Source organism: Cataglyphis hispanica, chromosome 1 (assembly GCF_021464435.1).
Source record: "Cataglyphis hispanica isolate Lineage 1 chromosome 1, ULB_Chis1_1.0, whole genome shotgun sequence".
Taxonomy (NCBI): Eukaryota; Metazoa; Arthropoda; class Insecta; order Hymenoptera; family Formicidae; genus Cataglyphis; species Cataglyphis hispanica.
Genome location: NC_065954.1, coordinates 17,215,797 through 17,233,441, shown reverse-complemented (window position 1 = coordinate 17,233,441; position 17,645 = coordinate 17,215,797). Strand labels below are relative to the sequence as shown.

The window sequence follows — 17,645 nt, the reverse complement described above, 5'->3', positions numbered from 1 at the left end:
TGAATTAAATAAAATTTAATTTTTTTTGTGACTGTACAAAGTTTCATATTTCATATTTTATTGAAGAAAAAAATTTGAATCTAAATTTTTTTGTTAAATACATAATGGATATGGAGTCTATCTGGTACATTTTTTGATATTATAATATCGATAATATCTTGTTGCGCTTTGCTGCAACAGTCAGAAATATTCGTCGTGTTTTATATGCGAATATTTTATTATATAAAAACCAGCGGAAATTTCGATCGTAAACCACGCAGATAGCATAGATGAATATTGAATATCTGACAATTGCGTCTGAGGATTTTAACAAGTTCTGCGTTCATAGATCAATTTCTTGTCGAAGTCGACTAACAATAAGAGCGGTCATAAACTGACGGTCATGAATCTTAAGAGTCAGGAAGCTAAACGAGACGTCGTCATCTCATCTGAGTTTACTCGCTTGCTCGGCGACGGAAATTCCTTTGTTGAATTTAGGAGGCGCGGCGCCCCGGAACGGAAGCGAGGCTTCTCGCCAAGTAAGATGAAAGATGGATCGAACGAAAATGCTACGTTTTCGCAGAAAAATATCTTTCGCAGCAAGGATGCTGTAAAACGCTTCAACAACGATGTTTATAAGAGCTCGTAAAATATTTTACTTTACGAGTGTTCTCGGTGTAATTCCTTTCGTATATAATTTGCCGCTATCGAAAACAATCTAGCTATAACGGGTAGTCCGTGCTAAATCTAAGGACTAGATCGGCTAAAAGAAGCATCTCTAACGAGTGATAATCTAACGTTCTACAACATCAACGAGGATCTTGCAAAATCTTATGAAGCTTGTTATTGTATGTGTGTATGTGTACGTAAGTTTATTTTTTATACACATTATATATATACCATATTTACATGCAGTGGTATATTTATTTTATCGATTTCCTATTTGACTTTCGCAATCCAAATAATGAGGGTAGTGTAATAACGAATGTAATTCCTACACACGTGTACAGTGGTAAAGCACAAGTGTAATAAACTCTCGTTAGAGCAAATTCGGAGGAACTCGAAACTAGTAGTAGGTCGAGAATAAAGATCTCTCTCTCTCTCTCTCTCTCTCTCTCTCTCTCTCTCTCTTTAAAGTGAAGGAGGATTCAGGCTAACGAGAGTTTGCTATGTAATGAGCAACATAAACTTTCAAAATTATTTATTTTTGGAGCAATTAAATTTTTATCAGAACGTTGATTTTTTTTTAGTATCGCATATAAATATTACTGAAAGAAACAGTGTGGAAACTTCTTCCCAACATTTTGAATTGCGAAAAAATGCTAAACCCTGTAACATGTAATTCCACTCGAACGAGAGGCCCGAGAAATCTCATTGGATCCGATTGCCTTTATTTATGGTAATTCGAGAAAAAAAGTCGGCATGTAAAGTAAATCAAAAAATAAAAGCTAAGAAAAATTTAAACAATGAGTCACAACGAATCTTTCAGTATTCTTATACCATATATGCATTACACATCAATTTCCTAAATAAACCAATTTTATTTTAGTTACATTAAAAATCAAACGTCTGCAATAATTTAAAACTATGCAATTCAAAAATGTTTAAAGATTAATAGCGATTTATTAAACCTTAAAAAAGGAATCATTCTTTAAATGTTTAAATATTATTTTTTATTATATTTCGATGATTATTAAATTATTCATATTTTTATCTTGATACTTAAGATATATTATCAAAATATTCCTTTCATACAAAATTTGTTAAAATTTTAAGTTTCAAGATAGAATTAACGAAATGAAATTTTCAGGACATTTATATTGATACTGAAAGGATTAGTTGGCCGGGGAAGATTTTCACGCTAATAATTATTCATGAATGCGTTTTTGAGATAAATAATTTAGAATAGCGCTCTTTATAATTTGTTTAACGCCGAAAATGCATTTTACTTTATACTTGATAATTAAACGAGAAGACTCTTAACACATATTCTAATATCAAAATGTAAACGATTTAACTTCCTTGCGCTCTATTGCACGTAGTATTTATTTGGCATTAGATAATTTTTTGAGCAAAAGCGGAAGGTACTAGATTCTCATCGAGGATTATAAAGAAAGTTACGCACGAGTTCATTATAGTAGAATTTTCGACCGCATCGTTCATTGCTTCCAAAAAATAAACAGAGATGAGCAAAAAAAGAGATATTTAAAAAATAGAAAATAAAAATATTTGGGTGAGCTGTTTCTGAATTATAAATAACTAATATAAAATAATAATTTGTATATTAATTAAAGTTATATATAAAATATTTAATTGATTTTATAAATCAAGGTATAAATATCTCAAATTCAATTTTTCGAAATTTTTTTTTTTTAAATAAAATTAATTTCTATTTCTACATATAAATAAATGTTTATATTCAATAATCTGCGTTTGGAATGCGCTCACCGTTATTTAAACAAATATTTTTGCCGTTAAAATTCTTATGCATTGCAGAAGAGCGATTCGAATCGTGTGATGTAACATCGATAACATTGACAATATTGCCGAATATTTACGAAAAAAGCGCTAAGTAACAATAAATTTACATCGCATTATTTAAAGGCGACATAAAATCGTAACTTTACTCGCTAATACAAATTAATCTCATATTTATAAATATAATATGGAAAGACTCTCGTTGCGAATCTTGAATTTGTCACATTTTATCAATGATGGCTCTTCCTGTTTTTCTTTCGACTCGCAGATAAGCGCAGATTTTTATTCCGAACGAACGATCAGCGAGCACTGACTTAGATTTCACCGGGATGCATCGTGTGACTAGTGTGAGCGACTCTCTACTCTTTAGCAAAAATAAGTATCGGTTATGCGTTACAACACCGGCTCACGATGATCCCATATAGTAAGGTAACGTAAGATAAGAGAGATCTCCCGCTTTGTGTCCGGCGTCAGTGCAGCGAAGCTCTCATTCTTTCGCGGGGCTTTCTTCCTTCCTTGAGCGACGTCCGTCGGCGATGGCTCAAAGAAAGGGGCGCGTAACAAGCTTTGAAATACCTTGTAAGCCGGCTACACGCTATATAGCTATATACTGCTTATAAAGCCTGGACTAGGGAAACGATATTTATAACCGGCATCCTCTGACACGGCATATGAAATTTTTCACCCCTGCGAACCATCAAACCCGAAATGCAATAACTGTCCAGGCAGAGATACGATCGAATAAACCAATTGATAACTAAAGTTATAAATAAGTGAACTCTTAATCTTTTCGAAGTAATTAATCTATATAGGTATTTAAGAATTAAAGAGACAAAGCACATTTTTTTATATATTATGATAAAAATCGAAGAAGGAGAACAATATATTTTTTGATGATAAAAAATGTTCTGATTATATATATATTTTTTTTTTGTTTATGTGAATTCTATTTTATTCATGTAATAAAATTAAATTATAAAAACTGGACAATTTGTCATTTCAGAAAGCTGTCAATTGACAATGTCGTGCGTTGCGTCAAGACGTTTGAATCTCTTCTCTTTTTTTATATATTTTAATCTCTCGATTCTATAAATTTCTTTTAAGCATCTTTTGCAATTTACATATATGTCTACATGTAAATTAACCGTGAGATGGAGCTGGAAATATCGTTTCGCGTCCGGCTCGAGCTTTCAATATTGCGCCTTTCCGCGCTCTGACTCGTAATAATTGTCAGGTACAGTGCTCGTCAACGATGGCTTTGTGTTGGCACATATAATTCTATGCTAGGCAGCTCATGAGTCGTCATGAATTCACCGAGAAAAAGCCTTAGTCGCTAACCACTTATTAATGTCGACGAAGCGGCGGCGGCGGCGGTGGCGGCCATCGATGCGTCGATCGATGAGAAGCAGTGTACCTTGTTAGATTGAAAGAGATTGCATTACCGCGATCTCGGGTTATCGCGTGGCAGAAAGTTTGCAAGTGACTTACGTGCTAGTACTTTGGTAAAACAGTTCCCGTATCTTCCCGATCAACGTCGCCCCCTTTGTATACGCTTCTTCGCTTATAGGTATACGCATCGTTTACCGATTTTCATTAAGAGCTAATTAATTCGATCTAAATTAAGGACTATTTTTGGACGTTTGGCTCTGTCGCGCAGGGCCGTCACATGCTCAGCTTTGGTATTTTGTTTCTCCGATAATAACGATCCGACCTTGATCATTCTTCTTACCTTTTCAAAGTGTGCCGCTATTTGGTTTCCACGTCGCTGTCAGGTCTCGTTTAATCTCGAATTCGTTGACGTGCGAAAATGACGTGCCTTGAAAATTCGAGATAACAGAGATACCGGTGTAACCACCATTAAATCGCTAATTGAATCTTGATATAGCTTTAGTAAACAAATAAAAATTATTCAAGTCGTATGCCTAAGCGGAATATATATATATATATATATATATATATATATATATATATATATGTATATTTAAATTTGTTTACCGAGAGATTATATTAAAGATTTATTTTTTGTAGAAGAAATCTTGCGTGAGAGAAATATCTTTATTAACCTTTGTAAAGCTCTTGATATCCTTGTTTCCTCATTCTACACTATCTTGATATTTCTCTTCCGCCTTTCATCTCTGTAATCTCTTATTACCACGAGCTAATGTTGATTTTGCGCAAATTAAAGCTTCCTCCTTCACACCCGATTTTGATTATCTTTCATCCTTATGATGTCTTGCAAGGAAAATATAGATGCCGTTTGAATTGCAGTATATTTGCCTTTCTTCTCATGCGCTTCTTATTCTTTTTCCTTCTTTGCATTCTTTTTACTTTTCTGCATTTCTGCCTGCAATTTTTGTCTACGCCTTATTTTCTGCTACGTTTTCTTTAGAAGCAAGTAATAAATGAAATATTTAATACAGACGATTTAGCGATCTAATGTTACACAAATATTTCTGTAAAAACAGAAAGTTTGCGATCACAGACGATTCGCGATGAAAGATCACGATCCGTCATATCGTGGAGGCCGTTTATCGACCTGTCCAGGAGTATCGGAATTTCCGGGAATTTGCGATCGATCTCGCGTCGAAGAGCGACTTCTTATCAACGTTCATGGAGCAGCGGATGTAACGCTTTCTCGCGCGATACATACATGCGGAAGTGCACCTGTCCTTTTCTCTCTCTATCTCTCTTTCCCTTTTCGACGGCCCCTTGCCTCCCAACTATGTGTAATGCTCGCAATCCCCACACTCGGAGAGCGTGGGTGTGGACGGACACTAGGTGGGATTCGGGTCCTCGTATGCCTTCTCGTAGTCCCGTCGCCGTATCACCGCAAAGTGGGTCATCTGGAAAGAGTTAGTCTTCTTACAGCCGCGCTCCAGCGTGCCTGTCATACTGTAACCCATGTTGAAGTCGCTCGACGAGACGTTCGACGTCAGGTACAGCTGCAACAGAGCGGCAAGCAGATCGATGTGATATTACGTTGCTTTCGTATACAAAATTCGGGAAGAGAGAGAGAAAAATAAAATTTTACACCAACTTTTATATTACATCTCCGGCGCACGGCTTAACATTTAAAAATAATATAAAAATGTAATGGTATAATGTGGATATCTAAAAATTTAATGATAAGTAAAATTTAATGACATAGTGATTCTATTATAATATATAAAAAGAATATTTTTAGTTATATATTTTTTTTACATACTTGTACATTTTATTTCTCTGACTCTCTGAAACACGAATTTATACTTGTTCCCTTTTATGCGCAGGAAAGCGCGGCTAAAAACATTCACCTAGATCTCTTAGTCCGACTATTTGTAATTAAAAGTTAACGAGTGGTGGGAAAAAAAATTACCGTAAAACGTGTCCGTGTTAATTAAAACGTTCCGGAATTCCTTTAGTAATTTACATTCAAAAATATTTTGTAACTCGTATTTCAGTGTTGTTCTTAGAAATAATATTTACGACACAATCTGATGAACTCCGATGGATAGAATACAGAGGCAAAAGCCGAGCTCGAATACGCTCCAATTTCTAACACAGCATCGATCGAATTTTTTTTTTTCACGCGGCTTTGAATCTCTTCATCAAAATTGCATGCACGACAGCTATAGCCGTGAATATGCATGTATTAATTTGAACGGCGATTCGGACAAGCAACCTAGTGATACACATTTTCGGTATGGTGCATTCGGCAACATGTACAAAAGCTGCTGTACACGCTACAGCTTTCGGGTTTTAGTACGATCGTAAAATCCCGCGGTAACTCTATATACGGCTCCCTCGTTGTCGGCGTAGTGGCATCCACTTTAACATTTGGTACGTATGTACGTACGTATGGCGGTCCGGATCTCTCTCTCTCTCGCGGAAAAAGTCTGTTCGCGACGTGACTTTTCTTCCGCCACCTCAATAAACGTCGCGAAAACGCGTCCCCGCGGCGTGCCACTAACACACGCGAAACGCCTCGACGCCTTTTGTCGGCCGACAGTTATCCTCCAGAGGATCTATTCCAGATTCCCGTATTTGACTCTTTAGAAAGCGGAAATTGAAAAAAGTTAAAAGCTATGAATTAATATATTTTCAACGTGTAAGAGTTAATCGGCGTAATTATAACGATGAATGGATGCGACGTTTTTTCCAATAAAAAGATTAACAATTGCGATGTCCTAAAATTGTATTTTTTAACATGTTACATGTTACATGCTACAGATTCAATATGTTACAGACAGATATGCGAATATGACGGTGAACGTTAACGTAACGTAATAATCCTCTGTGATCAATTTGATAACTTTTTTTTTTTACGAATATGAAATTTATTGTCAGAAAATACCACAGCATCACGCGGTTGTGCGCATTCTGACAACTATCAAAGAGAGGTACATATTAGATATATTTTTTACAAACGTCAAACGATTTTGTTAACTCGCATCAAGATGGACATCCGTCGCGAAAGGGCAGCGATTTTTTTAATTTGTTTAATTTGCTTGCAGAAGACGCGCGACCTGTTTTCGTAACTGCGGAAACGCAAACGGCGAACGCGCGCATTACGATATAAAGTTTTCCACGTTGCTATATATTTATTTAATTATTCCCGCGCTTCGCTTCCGTGCCTCGCGATAGACGCATCGAAAAAAAAAAATGCACGCGTGCATTCACTGCGATATTTATGCGAAGACGCACATGATAGAGATACGTTGATCGTAAATTTGATACTGTGAATGCGTCGCACGTGCAAGCAAAATTATTACAGAGACAAAGTTCCTTGTAATCCGACAATCTGCAGATTAGCCGGGCAGACTGCGAGCTCCCGATAAAATGTCTGTCGCAGCTTTTCAAAGGATCATGCGAGTATTATTCTTCCGAGACAATTAATAAGTATTAAAATACATAAAAAATTTATGAAAGAGAATTAAATTTATTTTTTGCAATAAAAATTATATATATATATATATATTAAAAGATTAAACTTGAATTGAAGAATAGAATTGAATTGATAGAACTGAAAAATAAAATTTTCAATAGAAGGGGACTTTTATATGATTTATCTGTCTATGTATTTTTATAATATATTTATTACTATACATATTATTACTATATGTGTGTGTATGTATGGGGGAAAAGGTTCTAATTTTAGGTTTCTAATTTTAGATCAAAGAGAGATGATGAAAGTATAGAAAAATATAGCGTAGTGTAATTTTTTGGAAAAGGTTAAAGGTTATTTCTTTGCTCACAAGTTTGCCTTGCGAGTTTATTTATAATTAACGGGAACCAGTGAACAAACTTTGCTCAAATTTACGAACGGATCACAATTCGTTATACTTTTCATTAATAGCATTATAAGGTATAGCATTTCTGAAGTTTTAGGAAGGTGACATATCTTTTTTATGTTTTGATAAGCAGATCAAAGGAAAAAAAAACTAAATCGGAAATTAAGAAAGATTATATATTTACAGTTAAGGAATTAATTTAATAAATCTAGTTACACACAGTTATATATATATATAATATTGTACCTTAAAATCGGGATCAGTCGTCATCCTCTTGAACGAGCCGATAATGTAAAGCGTTCCCGTGCCCGTGTCTACCATCTTTGCTTGAGTACTGTACCTGAAACACAATGACATTGCGGATTAAAATATTATAATGGTGCGATTAAAATTTCAAATTAAAGTTGATAGAAAAAGATAAAAGGAATACTATAAAAATATCCAAGACATTTTATATATGTATGGAATGAAAGAAATGTCAGAGAAAGTACAATCGATATTGATACGCCGAGTATAAGCAAAGAGCTATCAATTCGTCGTCTTAGCTCGTCCGCTTTTCGTTTTAACGTTTTCGACGTAACCCTCGAGAAAATCGACCCTCGAGCATACACCCTCGATATTCTTACTTCGTGTCTCAAGCAGGGGTGGCGAGCCATTGTGTATGCGTACAAAAAGTGCTCGTAAGGAAGCGATCTTACCGGTTGCTATCCTCTTGTAAAAGTTCGCGAAAGCTGTTTGTATCATCTCACTCTTTGTAGATAGAGAAAGGGAAACTATTCGACATTTTTCGATTTTATTATTTTTTTTCTCTTTGCCGAAGTCCTTATAATTTTGTATTATTATAACAATAAAAAAAAAATTATTGATTCTATCAAAATCCGTGCGAAATTACAATTATTTTCAGATGGTGGAGATCCTTTGATGTAATTGAACCTTAAATGCCGATTTAAGACTTTTGAGGACCATCTCGAATACGCATTGTTGGGTTAATTGACGATCGTCGTTAGTTACGTGCCCGTGTCTTTAGACTACGATCTTCATCGAAGCGATGAACGAGGGGGAAATTGCGGAGAGAGACAGAATGGGGAAAACTAGGGGGAATTCCACTCGACTGGTGACGAAAGATGTTGGGCTGCCCCTTTAATGATAGAGAGAAAAGATAGTATATTCGATAAAGTACATTCCATCATATTTTATAACGAATTTTCCGCCAAATTTCTATCGAGAGATATTCAAATAATTTTTTCTACAATTTTAATCATTTCAATAAGAAGACGGTTTTTATAGTAATATTCTTATATTAATATAAAAAAAATATTTTTTTTAATTAAAAAAATTTATTATTAATATTATTTTTCTTTCAAATTCTCGTCAAAAATAGTATTCTATAAAATAATATTTTATTCTACTTGACATATGTATTCTAAAGTTATGTTTTTTTTTCTCATTTTTGAAGAATATATTTATATATACAAAAATATATTTTATTTATTATTATTATTTATTATTTATTTATTATTATACGTATTATATTTTTTATTTAAAAAATATTCTTTTATATAATGTTCTATTGATTATATGCACTCGCGAATCAAGTTGCAAAAATAAAAATAATAAGCATCAAGTTATAAAAGCTGTTGGTAAAGACTCTGTAAGTGTCCGAGAAAAGAGACAGTCTTTTTCCACAAAGAAAGCAAAAGAGAAAAGCTAGGAGCGAAAGGGAGGAGAGAAAGGGCAGCAGAACTCACCAACATCCGCACGGTCGACTCGAGGGGCTTATTTCAGCAAAGATGCCGCTCGAGGACCGGCGACGATCATTAAAAGTTTAAACGGCTCCTATTGAAGTGAGCGTCGGCGAATCCGACACTCGACTCAAAATCCGCGACGAGTTGCTTTGACATTCCCTTCTCCACGAAGGGAAAGGAAAGAGTGCGCAAAAGAAAATGCGAATTGCCAGAAGAAGGCACGTTTCCTTTATGTGAATAACATGCATAGTAACCAATCGATTACGTGCGCTCTCGTGCCCATATTTTTCGATCTTTGATCTTTCAGCTGTTGTAATGATATTAATAATCTCGAATATGTGTAATAACTGAAAAAAATATTAAACTGAGAGCCACAATGAATACATACACATTTATACATGTATGTATATATACAAATTTTTCCTGATTAATGATCACTTATTATATATATATATATATATATATATATATATATATATATACATATATACATACATGCATACATACATATAATAAATGTCCATTAATTAAAAAAGAAACAAATTATATTGTAATGTAAAAACGCTTTGATATATGTAAATTTTAATTAATTTATTAAAATGAAAAACAAACTGAATGAGATTGAATTCCAATTAGTAATATCATGTATATCAATTAGCGACATTAATTGCATAGATAATTAGTGCATTGTAGTATCGATATTCTCGAGATATTGTTTACTTTTCTGGAGCATGCATTGGTTCATTGTCAATGAATTAACGATATATTGTCGATCGGTTTGGATTTGGTTGCAACCGATTGTACCGAAGGTCGAAGTTGCCGATGAAGATAAATGGGCGAGATTTTCTCGACCAACGACCTGGTACGTACTGTCGTCGCATTTCAACCTGTCGTAAAAGCTTTTGTTGACTAAGCAACGACGAGGATCGGCATAAAATAGCGATCTTCGGAGGTCGGATCGATCCCAATGTAACTAAGCCTCACTGTTCCAACATTGAGCAAACTTTTGTTGACCAAGTAGCGATTGGAGTTTGGAATAAAGTAACGGTCTTCGAGATTCGAATTGACTTAGATATAGATATCTTGATGCTTTAACCATGAAAATTTTTGTTGACCAAGCTATTGAAAATCCAAGTAACGATCTTTCAGATGTCGGTAGACTTTGATGTAAACTATCTTGGAATTTCAAGAGAGAAGAGATTTATGTTGGCTAAGCAACTATCTTGAAGATCGAAATCGAGTTTCGCTCTTCGAGAATTGAACCGAGAGTAAACCGAAATCTGTCAAAGGATATGTGAAGGGGGAAAATATGTCTTGTCTTCGACGTTTCGTCACATATACACACACACACACACACACACACACACACACAACATACACAACACATGCACAGAGAGATAGATAGATAGATAGATAGAGAAGAGAGAGAGAGAGAGAGAGAGAGAGAGAAGAGAGAGAGAGAGGATAACGCAAAATATACACATGTCCACGGTTCTGGGCGTGGAAATTGATTTGTACTGCTTTTGTACATCGGGTGTTTGCTGAGATCGCAGTGTCTCTCTAGTAACTCGACTTCATTTCAGTGGGAAGACGGAAATGCAGACACTCGGCAGTAGCCGAGGGATATTTAGGCAAGTTTGGTCGCCTTCGCAAACTCCGTTCAATCTTGCGAAGACGTATATGCTCAATGCACCATGCTAAGGATGCCCCGAAGCCAACTCTGACCATGCATTAACTGACAAGGCTTGCGGTACAGTTATAGTAAAGCTTTCGATACAAATTCTCTAAATATTCTATTTTAGGAAAAAATCATCAAGCTTCATGAAAGTTATACGTCAATGTATATAAAGTTCTTTTTTTAATATCAATGTGCAATTTGAGTACTTAACTTTTCTAAAAAATTTTTTTCCGCATTTATTTTTTGTTTCAAAATAATAGAAATTGTTATATATACAATAGAGATTTTATAAAATGAGAAGAGGAAAAAAAAATAACTTTGTGTTAATAATAGTGACACATATATTTTATCATTATTAGAATCTAGAATCAAAATATTTAAATATCTCCTTTTATTCCTTTGTTAATATCAATTAGCATACACCCAAAATAAACACTAGCAGAGAAATATCGTGTAATTTTTTCTTGAGGAGAAAATGTAGGACATTCCCGCCGAATCAAAAATATAACATTCGATTTCGAGCATTATAAAGCGCACGATTTTATCGCGTGATTTGAAACCTGCTTGCCGATTCGTCTCGAAATTTATCATGGCTTTCAGTATTCGCGAGAGAAGACAATGGGGGCGTCTTTTCTCTTGTGCGCGCGATCGCTATAAATCGTGAGCTTCTTATCGGCTTCGACCGCCGCGACCAGCGACCTTAACGGCGCCGAAATCTATAGACGCCGGAAAGTTGGACGAGCCCTAGTTTCCCAAAGTGGTACGACGAGGGAAGAGGATCTCGTTTTACCCGTTATACGGTATTCCGTCTCCGTTCGCTATTCGCCTTTATCCACTTTACGTATACGATTTATTCTCGAGCTCATTATCTCGGCACGGGGATAACGTCATGCGCATTCTGGATCGTCAGAATTCAGGAGGCGTCTTCTCGAACGTGGATATCGACGTGGATAATCACCGGATATAAATGAACCGATAAGAAATATTGACTACATTGCGACAATATTATGCGAAATTATCGAATAAAATACAAGATGTGTAAGCAGGAATATATTGATATCTCTATATTTTTGAAATGATTAATATTTTTACATTAATAATTTTACAATGCAAAACGTAAGGTTTTTTTTAACAGCTCACCTTCTTGTTCCAGCGACTTCGACGACCTTGCACCGACTCCGACTCCACCAGAATGGCGTCAGGGTCCAGTAGGAACTACTTGCGCTTCTTGCCCAACCTTCCTCGGGGAACAAAAGGACCTGCGATACAAACGGTGAGTCGACCTTTGAATATTTCATTTTCCTTTTTTCAGAAATCCGAAGAAATTCGAATGTACGCGTCGCATCGTAAATATTGCACAACAAAAATTTTACTTTTGTAAAAAGAGAAAATTTTCTAAAATATCAAATTAAATTAAATAATTTCGCAAATTAAATATAAACATTAAACAAATTATATATCAACAGAATTTTCTATACTATATATTATATATATAATATTATTATAATACTTAAATTGTTTTAAAAATATCACATTGATTATGTGATTTGTTGATTTTATTTCCGATCGAACGGATTTTTTCTTTTTCGAATAGCTTTTTTTTCTCTCGGTATAAGATAATAAAACGCGGAATGTCGATAGAGAGTAAGCTCGCTATAGCGCATTCTCGAGTAAAGTAGACGGGATCGGGAAAAGGCTTCGTCGGAACTTTTTCGCAGCGCCTTCGACGAATTCGAGGTTTCTCGGGAAGATTTGTTGAGGCGGGATTCTTCGCGGAGGAAGGAGGACGTCTTCCTATCGAACGTATCCTTCGCGAAAAAAAAAAAACTCCATCTTCTTCCATCGTTCCCGTCCCACCCCCGTGATCTGGCTTCCATCCTTCGCGCGGCTTTTCCAAATCTTTCCTCCTCAGCTATGTGACCGAAATATTGAAACGGAACTGAGAAAGCGCTTTTTCTTCTCTCGCGTGCGCGACGAAGAAGGAGGGAAGTATGTTTTCCCTCTTCTATTCCTGCAAATCTCTCGCACGCGATGCAAGCATCCGTCATTCTGAGGATTTTCTATACCGCGAACGTGGATAAATCGTTCTTTAATTGGTACACATATCTCATGGAAAATGTGTAAGTTTGTTTTTCCTTCTCTTGGCAGTTTGTTAGATGCAACGAACAAGTTGCGAGAAATTTTTCTTGTCCAGATTAAAAAAATTAAGAGCATGAAAAAAATACTTTGGAAATGAATCTATTTGTAATCGTAAATTATTATTTCTCAATAATAAAAATCAATCTTTTTAATTTCTATATTTTATTATTTTTTTTTTTTTTGTCTTTTCTGTTTATTATTTTTTTCTCTTTTTTTTACTCTTTCACTTTACTCGAAAATGGAGACTTTAATAAATGTTATCCATTGTTTTCTCATTGTTTGCCATCTTGAGTTTAATAATAGTTTTGTGCAAAATTCTCCTAAAATAACGAATATCTTGGAAAGCCACGTGAAATTTCGCTATCTCGCTATAAATCCAGATTCACGTACCGAGGCAAATATTTCGCTTTATCAACACAAACCGTTTCGCTTCTTCATTACTACTTGCCGGCGTCTGCAAAGTTTCCTTGGCAACGATTTCGCTGGCATCCCAGATATTCCGCGTTAACCGTACATTTCCATCAAAATTACGATATATCGCAAATTGCCGTCTGTCAGCAAGAATGCGCTTTCTTCCCCTTTCAAGTTACGAAGGGAAGGGAAGTAAGATATGAGAAGAACATACAGCAAAATCGAAAGGAGGAAGAGTTGGAAGAACTTCTCTCTACAATCGACTTCCTCTTCCCTCCATCCTTCTCCCCCACCCCACCCCCATCCTCTCTCTCTCTCTCTCTTTCGAGTTACCGCGAGATAGCTCGTTGCCAAAACTTCTTGATTCGCCGTCCTGGAACAACGGAACAGTCGGCAGGGACAATTTACTCTTCGAGTAAGAGAAGAGAGAGAGAGAGAGAGAGAGATATGGAAGCGCGATTTTATCGGATCCCGCGGAATTGCATTCCAGCCACGTAAACGGGGAATATCGAGATTCAGATGAACCTCCATCTCGCCCTTCCAATCCTTCGTTCCGGTGCGGATCGAGAGTGACGCAACAAACTCGCGATTAATGTCCGTTCGCTTATTCTGGTCTTTTTTATTTCAATATCAAGTTGCTCGTTTCCAATAATAGAGCCAAGTCAACGTGCAATAATCTAGTTTTTGAAACTATTTATTAACTGTATATTATTACATTTTGATCGCCGAATTCGCCGATCTACGATGTTATGCAAGAATAAATATTGATCTTCCAAGTAGTAATCTTTGAAGAGAAGAAACGTTATTTAATCTATTAAATTAGTTTCTTTCAGTTTAATTTTAGAAGTAGTATGCACAGAGTTTATATTTAAGTTAATTTAATTTAAACAGTAATTTAAACGGATGTCTATGTAATTCTTATACATCACAGAATAGCTTTTAAAAGATTAAAATGCTAAGTTTTTCTTATTTTATCGATTCATGTAACTCGTTCTTCACATTTTCTGGATTAACTTCTCGTATAACTTTGTAATTGTTTTCTCCGGTATAATATTCATCTCGAAAATACGTATTTTTACTGTTATCTCGACTTGAATGAAAGTACAGAATTTTATGTTAGCGAGCCAACCATTTTTTCAAAGTTTTCTGCGTTAATTAATTTTTAGATTGCGCGCATTTTATGTTAGCAGCGACCGTGCAGCGAAATCGAACACAGCTTTTCAACGCGGAAAATCTATCCTCGCGGCAATAAAGTATGTATAAAGCTGGAAATACAATTCGCGATATAAACCTTTGCGATTATTTGCCCGCTCGCCGATCAGACTCGCATGATTACGTTCACGTTTCGCGGTGTCGGTTTCGCTGTTGTTTCTCTCTCTCTCTCTCTCTCTCTCTACCGACTCGTTACCGCGGCGGCCAATCGAACGTGTACCATGGCCGAGTTTACTGGCCTTTAATAATGTTTCACGAATCATCGAGTTGCATTACGGAGTAGCGAGATCCGCTTTTGCAGTCCGATCGGTGAAATAGTCACTATTTAGTATTTTATGCTGCGGTGCATTATAGCGCACATATAGCTGACGTTATATTATGATATTATGACTATATCTCGCTTTAATCTAATTAAAACGCACAGTTTTTGTTCCGCAACGTATCATATTGCCTGCTGCGTAATTCTGCTTTTTTACATATAATTATTTAATTCTAAATATAATTATTTTATTATTTTAATTATAATTCTTTCCGCTCATAGTCATTATTAAAATGCAAATAACGCGATGACTCACGCATTAGTGTGCTACAAAATTGACTTATCTGCTTTCGAAATAAACAGTTTATAATTTATTTTTCGATAAAAACTTTTTATAGTAGTATAATCAAATAGTATAATCAAAAGTTTTAAAGCGCAAAAGATCAACGTATATTAAACAAAATTTCTGACTGCTCTCAAGTCAGATGTATCGAGATATCGAGCGAAAACTGATTGGGGCCCAGCTCGGTTCTAACTTTGACGGAGAATGTTAAAGCCAGCAATTACGTGTATTGCCATGGAGAATATCGGAGCGCGAGTCTTGACGTGGCCAATATCCGTCTTTTCGTCGCTTTTAATAAGCAGGGATCGCGCGCGGATCTCGCAATTTCCGCTTTCAATTCGCTCGAGCGCGGCCGGATCGTAAGAACGAAGTCCGGATAAAATAAAATAAAAGCGAACGAGCGTACGAAGTGGAGCAAAGAGGAGCGACCTGCCGCGGCTGCTAAGGGCTCTGCGAGGGTAAGGGCGGAATATAAACAGCCGAAGGGACGTGGGGGAGAATTTTGGCGAAAGTTTCCGCGCGCTCTTTTCTCCCGTCTATTTTTCTTTCCGGCATCCCTTTTTCCCGCGCGTAATTCTTGCCCGTATATTTCGTAACTCCAGCAACGCATATTTGGCTTTTAAAACTGCCAAGACTTTTCAGAAAATTTATCTTCGCACAAGTTAATAAATAAAACGATAAACAGAAATAAATAAGAGCTTCAGCCTCGATAATGGAGATACATGAAACGTGTAAACAAAGTTCATTAATTTGGATTTAGAAAAGAATAATTACGTTCTGCGCATAGGATATAACACGGGCATATATATTACGATTATAATTCTTGTCTTTTTTCTCCGTATAAAGAAGAACAATCGAACAAATTCAACCAATTTTCGCGGCTCGGAAATAATCAGAAAACGATCGCGAACTTGTGTAATGGTCCTTTCCTGTTAAACATGCAAATTTATCGGCGCTTGCACCGAACTGCCCGGAGGTGTCCATTAACGATTTATATTGCCCACCGTGGTTATAGTTTCGTCGTGAAAATAGAAATTTTTTTTTTCCTCTTGTTTGCGCATCGCGTCGCATCGTTTTTATTGGAAAGCCAATTGTAGCGTGATAATTACATTTAACACGCGAAATTATGCAAGGAATAAATTTGGCAGAATTATCAGGAGAGAAATTAATTATTAATCGCGGGGCTAAAAATAAAATTGATTAACCCCTACCTGACATTTATTTATTTACATCAAGCACACTCAAATTATATAAAAACTCCTTTGCCCAAGATGTCGCAGTCTCCTCCACTACAATTAAGATTGAAAGAAAATTAAGGTTTACAAATTTAATTTTTTCAATTCTCTCTAAGATTAATATCTAAGATTAATTTCGCCGAGCCATCGAAAAAGTGAGTTAGATCGTTGTTGCGCCCGCAATTCGTTTGATTAATCTCGTTCTCCTAAGTCTCTTTGTCATTCTCATCGCGGTAAATGCGGAACCGGAACTGTCGACAAATGCGTCGATTTTGTTATTATGCGCGCGATTCGCATTTATATCAGTCTAAATGACACTGAATAAGTCAGATTGAATAAGTAGATCTCACGCGCGGCTGCCATCGTCACCACGACTTCCTCTTCCTCTCTCTCTCTCTCTCTCTCTCTCTCTCTCTCTCTCTCTTTTCATCTCGAGTGTTCGCTCTTCAGTAATTTACCTTCTCTCAAACTACTGAAAGCAACAGAATTTTGCAATAAGTCCTTCCTTTCCGCGACTCATCATCTATCTTTTTATTCTCTACTTCCGCGTGTCACGAGGCAAACTTAATTACATTTTGTCGATAAAACTGTAGGAATGCTCGTTAAGATTCTGCACGATCGATTTTCCGAATGGTTTATAAAATGATTCTGAAAAAGTTTGAAAGAATATGAATTGTCACGGCCAATAGGAGAAATATTTTACGTAATTAGGTCATACCTGGAAAGCCATTATCGGCGTTTCATTAGCGACTAAATTAGGTAGACAAAAAGAGCACAATAAATTAATATTAAGCGATAATTGTAATGAAGCATAGTGTTCTATTTAATGCAAGAATTCATCGAAAGACAATAGAGGATTTTTTTAAATTTATTGTAGAGTCGTATATAAATTGAAA

The 17,645-nt window shown here is 35.8% G+C and overlaps 2 protein-coding genes across 2 annotated transcripts in view; one reads left to right on the top strand and one right to left on the bottom strand.

The window, feature by feature from the left end:
* Positions 1-4,526: 4,526 nt before the first annotated feature.
* Positions 4,527-17,645, bottom strand: part of LOC126859185 (uncharacterized) — a 35,143-nt gene continuing 22,024 nt past the window's right edge. Inside the window, exons 3-5 of the mRNA XM_050610232.1 lie at positions 12,291-12,409; positions 7,974-8,067; positions 4,527-5,399 (exon numbers count right to left, since the gene is read on the bottom strand). Of these exons, the coding sequence (XP_050466189.1) occupies positions 5,232-5,399; positions 7,974-8,067; positions 12,291-12,409 (381 nt within the window). The 3' untranslated portion in view covers positions 4,527-5,231. The remainder of the gene's footprint in view (positions 5,400-7,973; positions 8,068-12,290; positions 12,410-17,645) is intronic.
* LOC126858986 (outer mitochondrial transmembrane helix translocase-like) overlaps positions 12,315-17,645 on the top strand; it is a 96,242-nt gene continuing 90,911 nt past the window's right edge. Inside the window, exon 1 of the mRNA XM_050609814.1 lies at positions 12,315-12,423. The gene's annotated coding sequence lies outside the window, so the exon portion shown is untranslated. The remainder of the gene's footprint in view (positions 12,424-17,645) is intronic.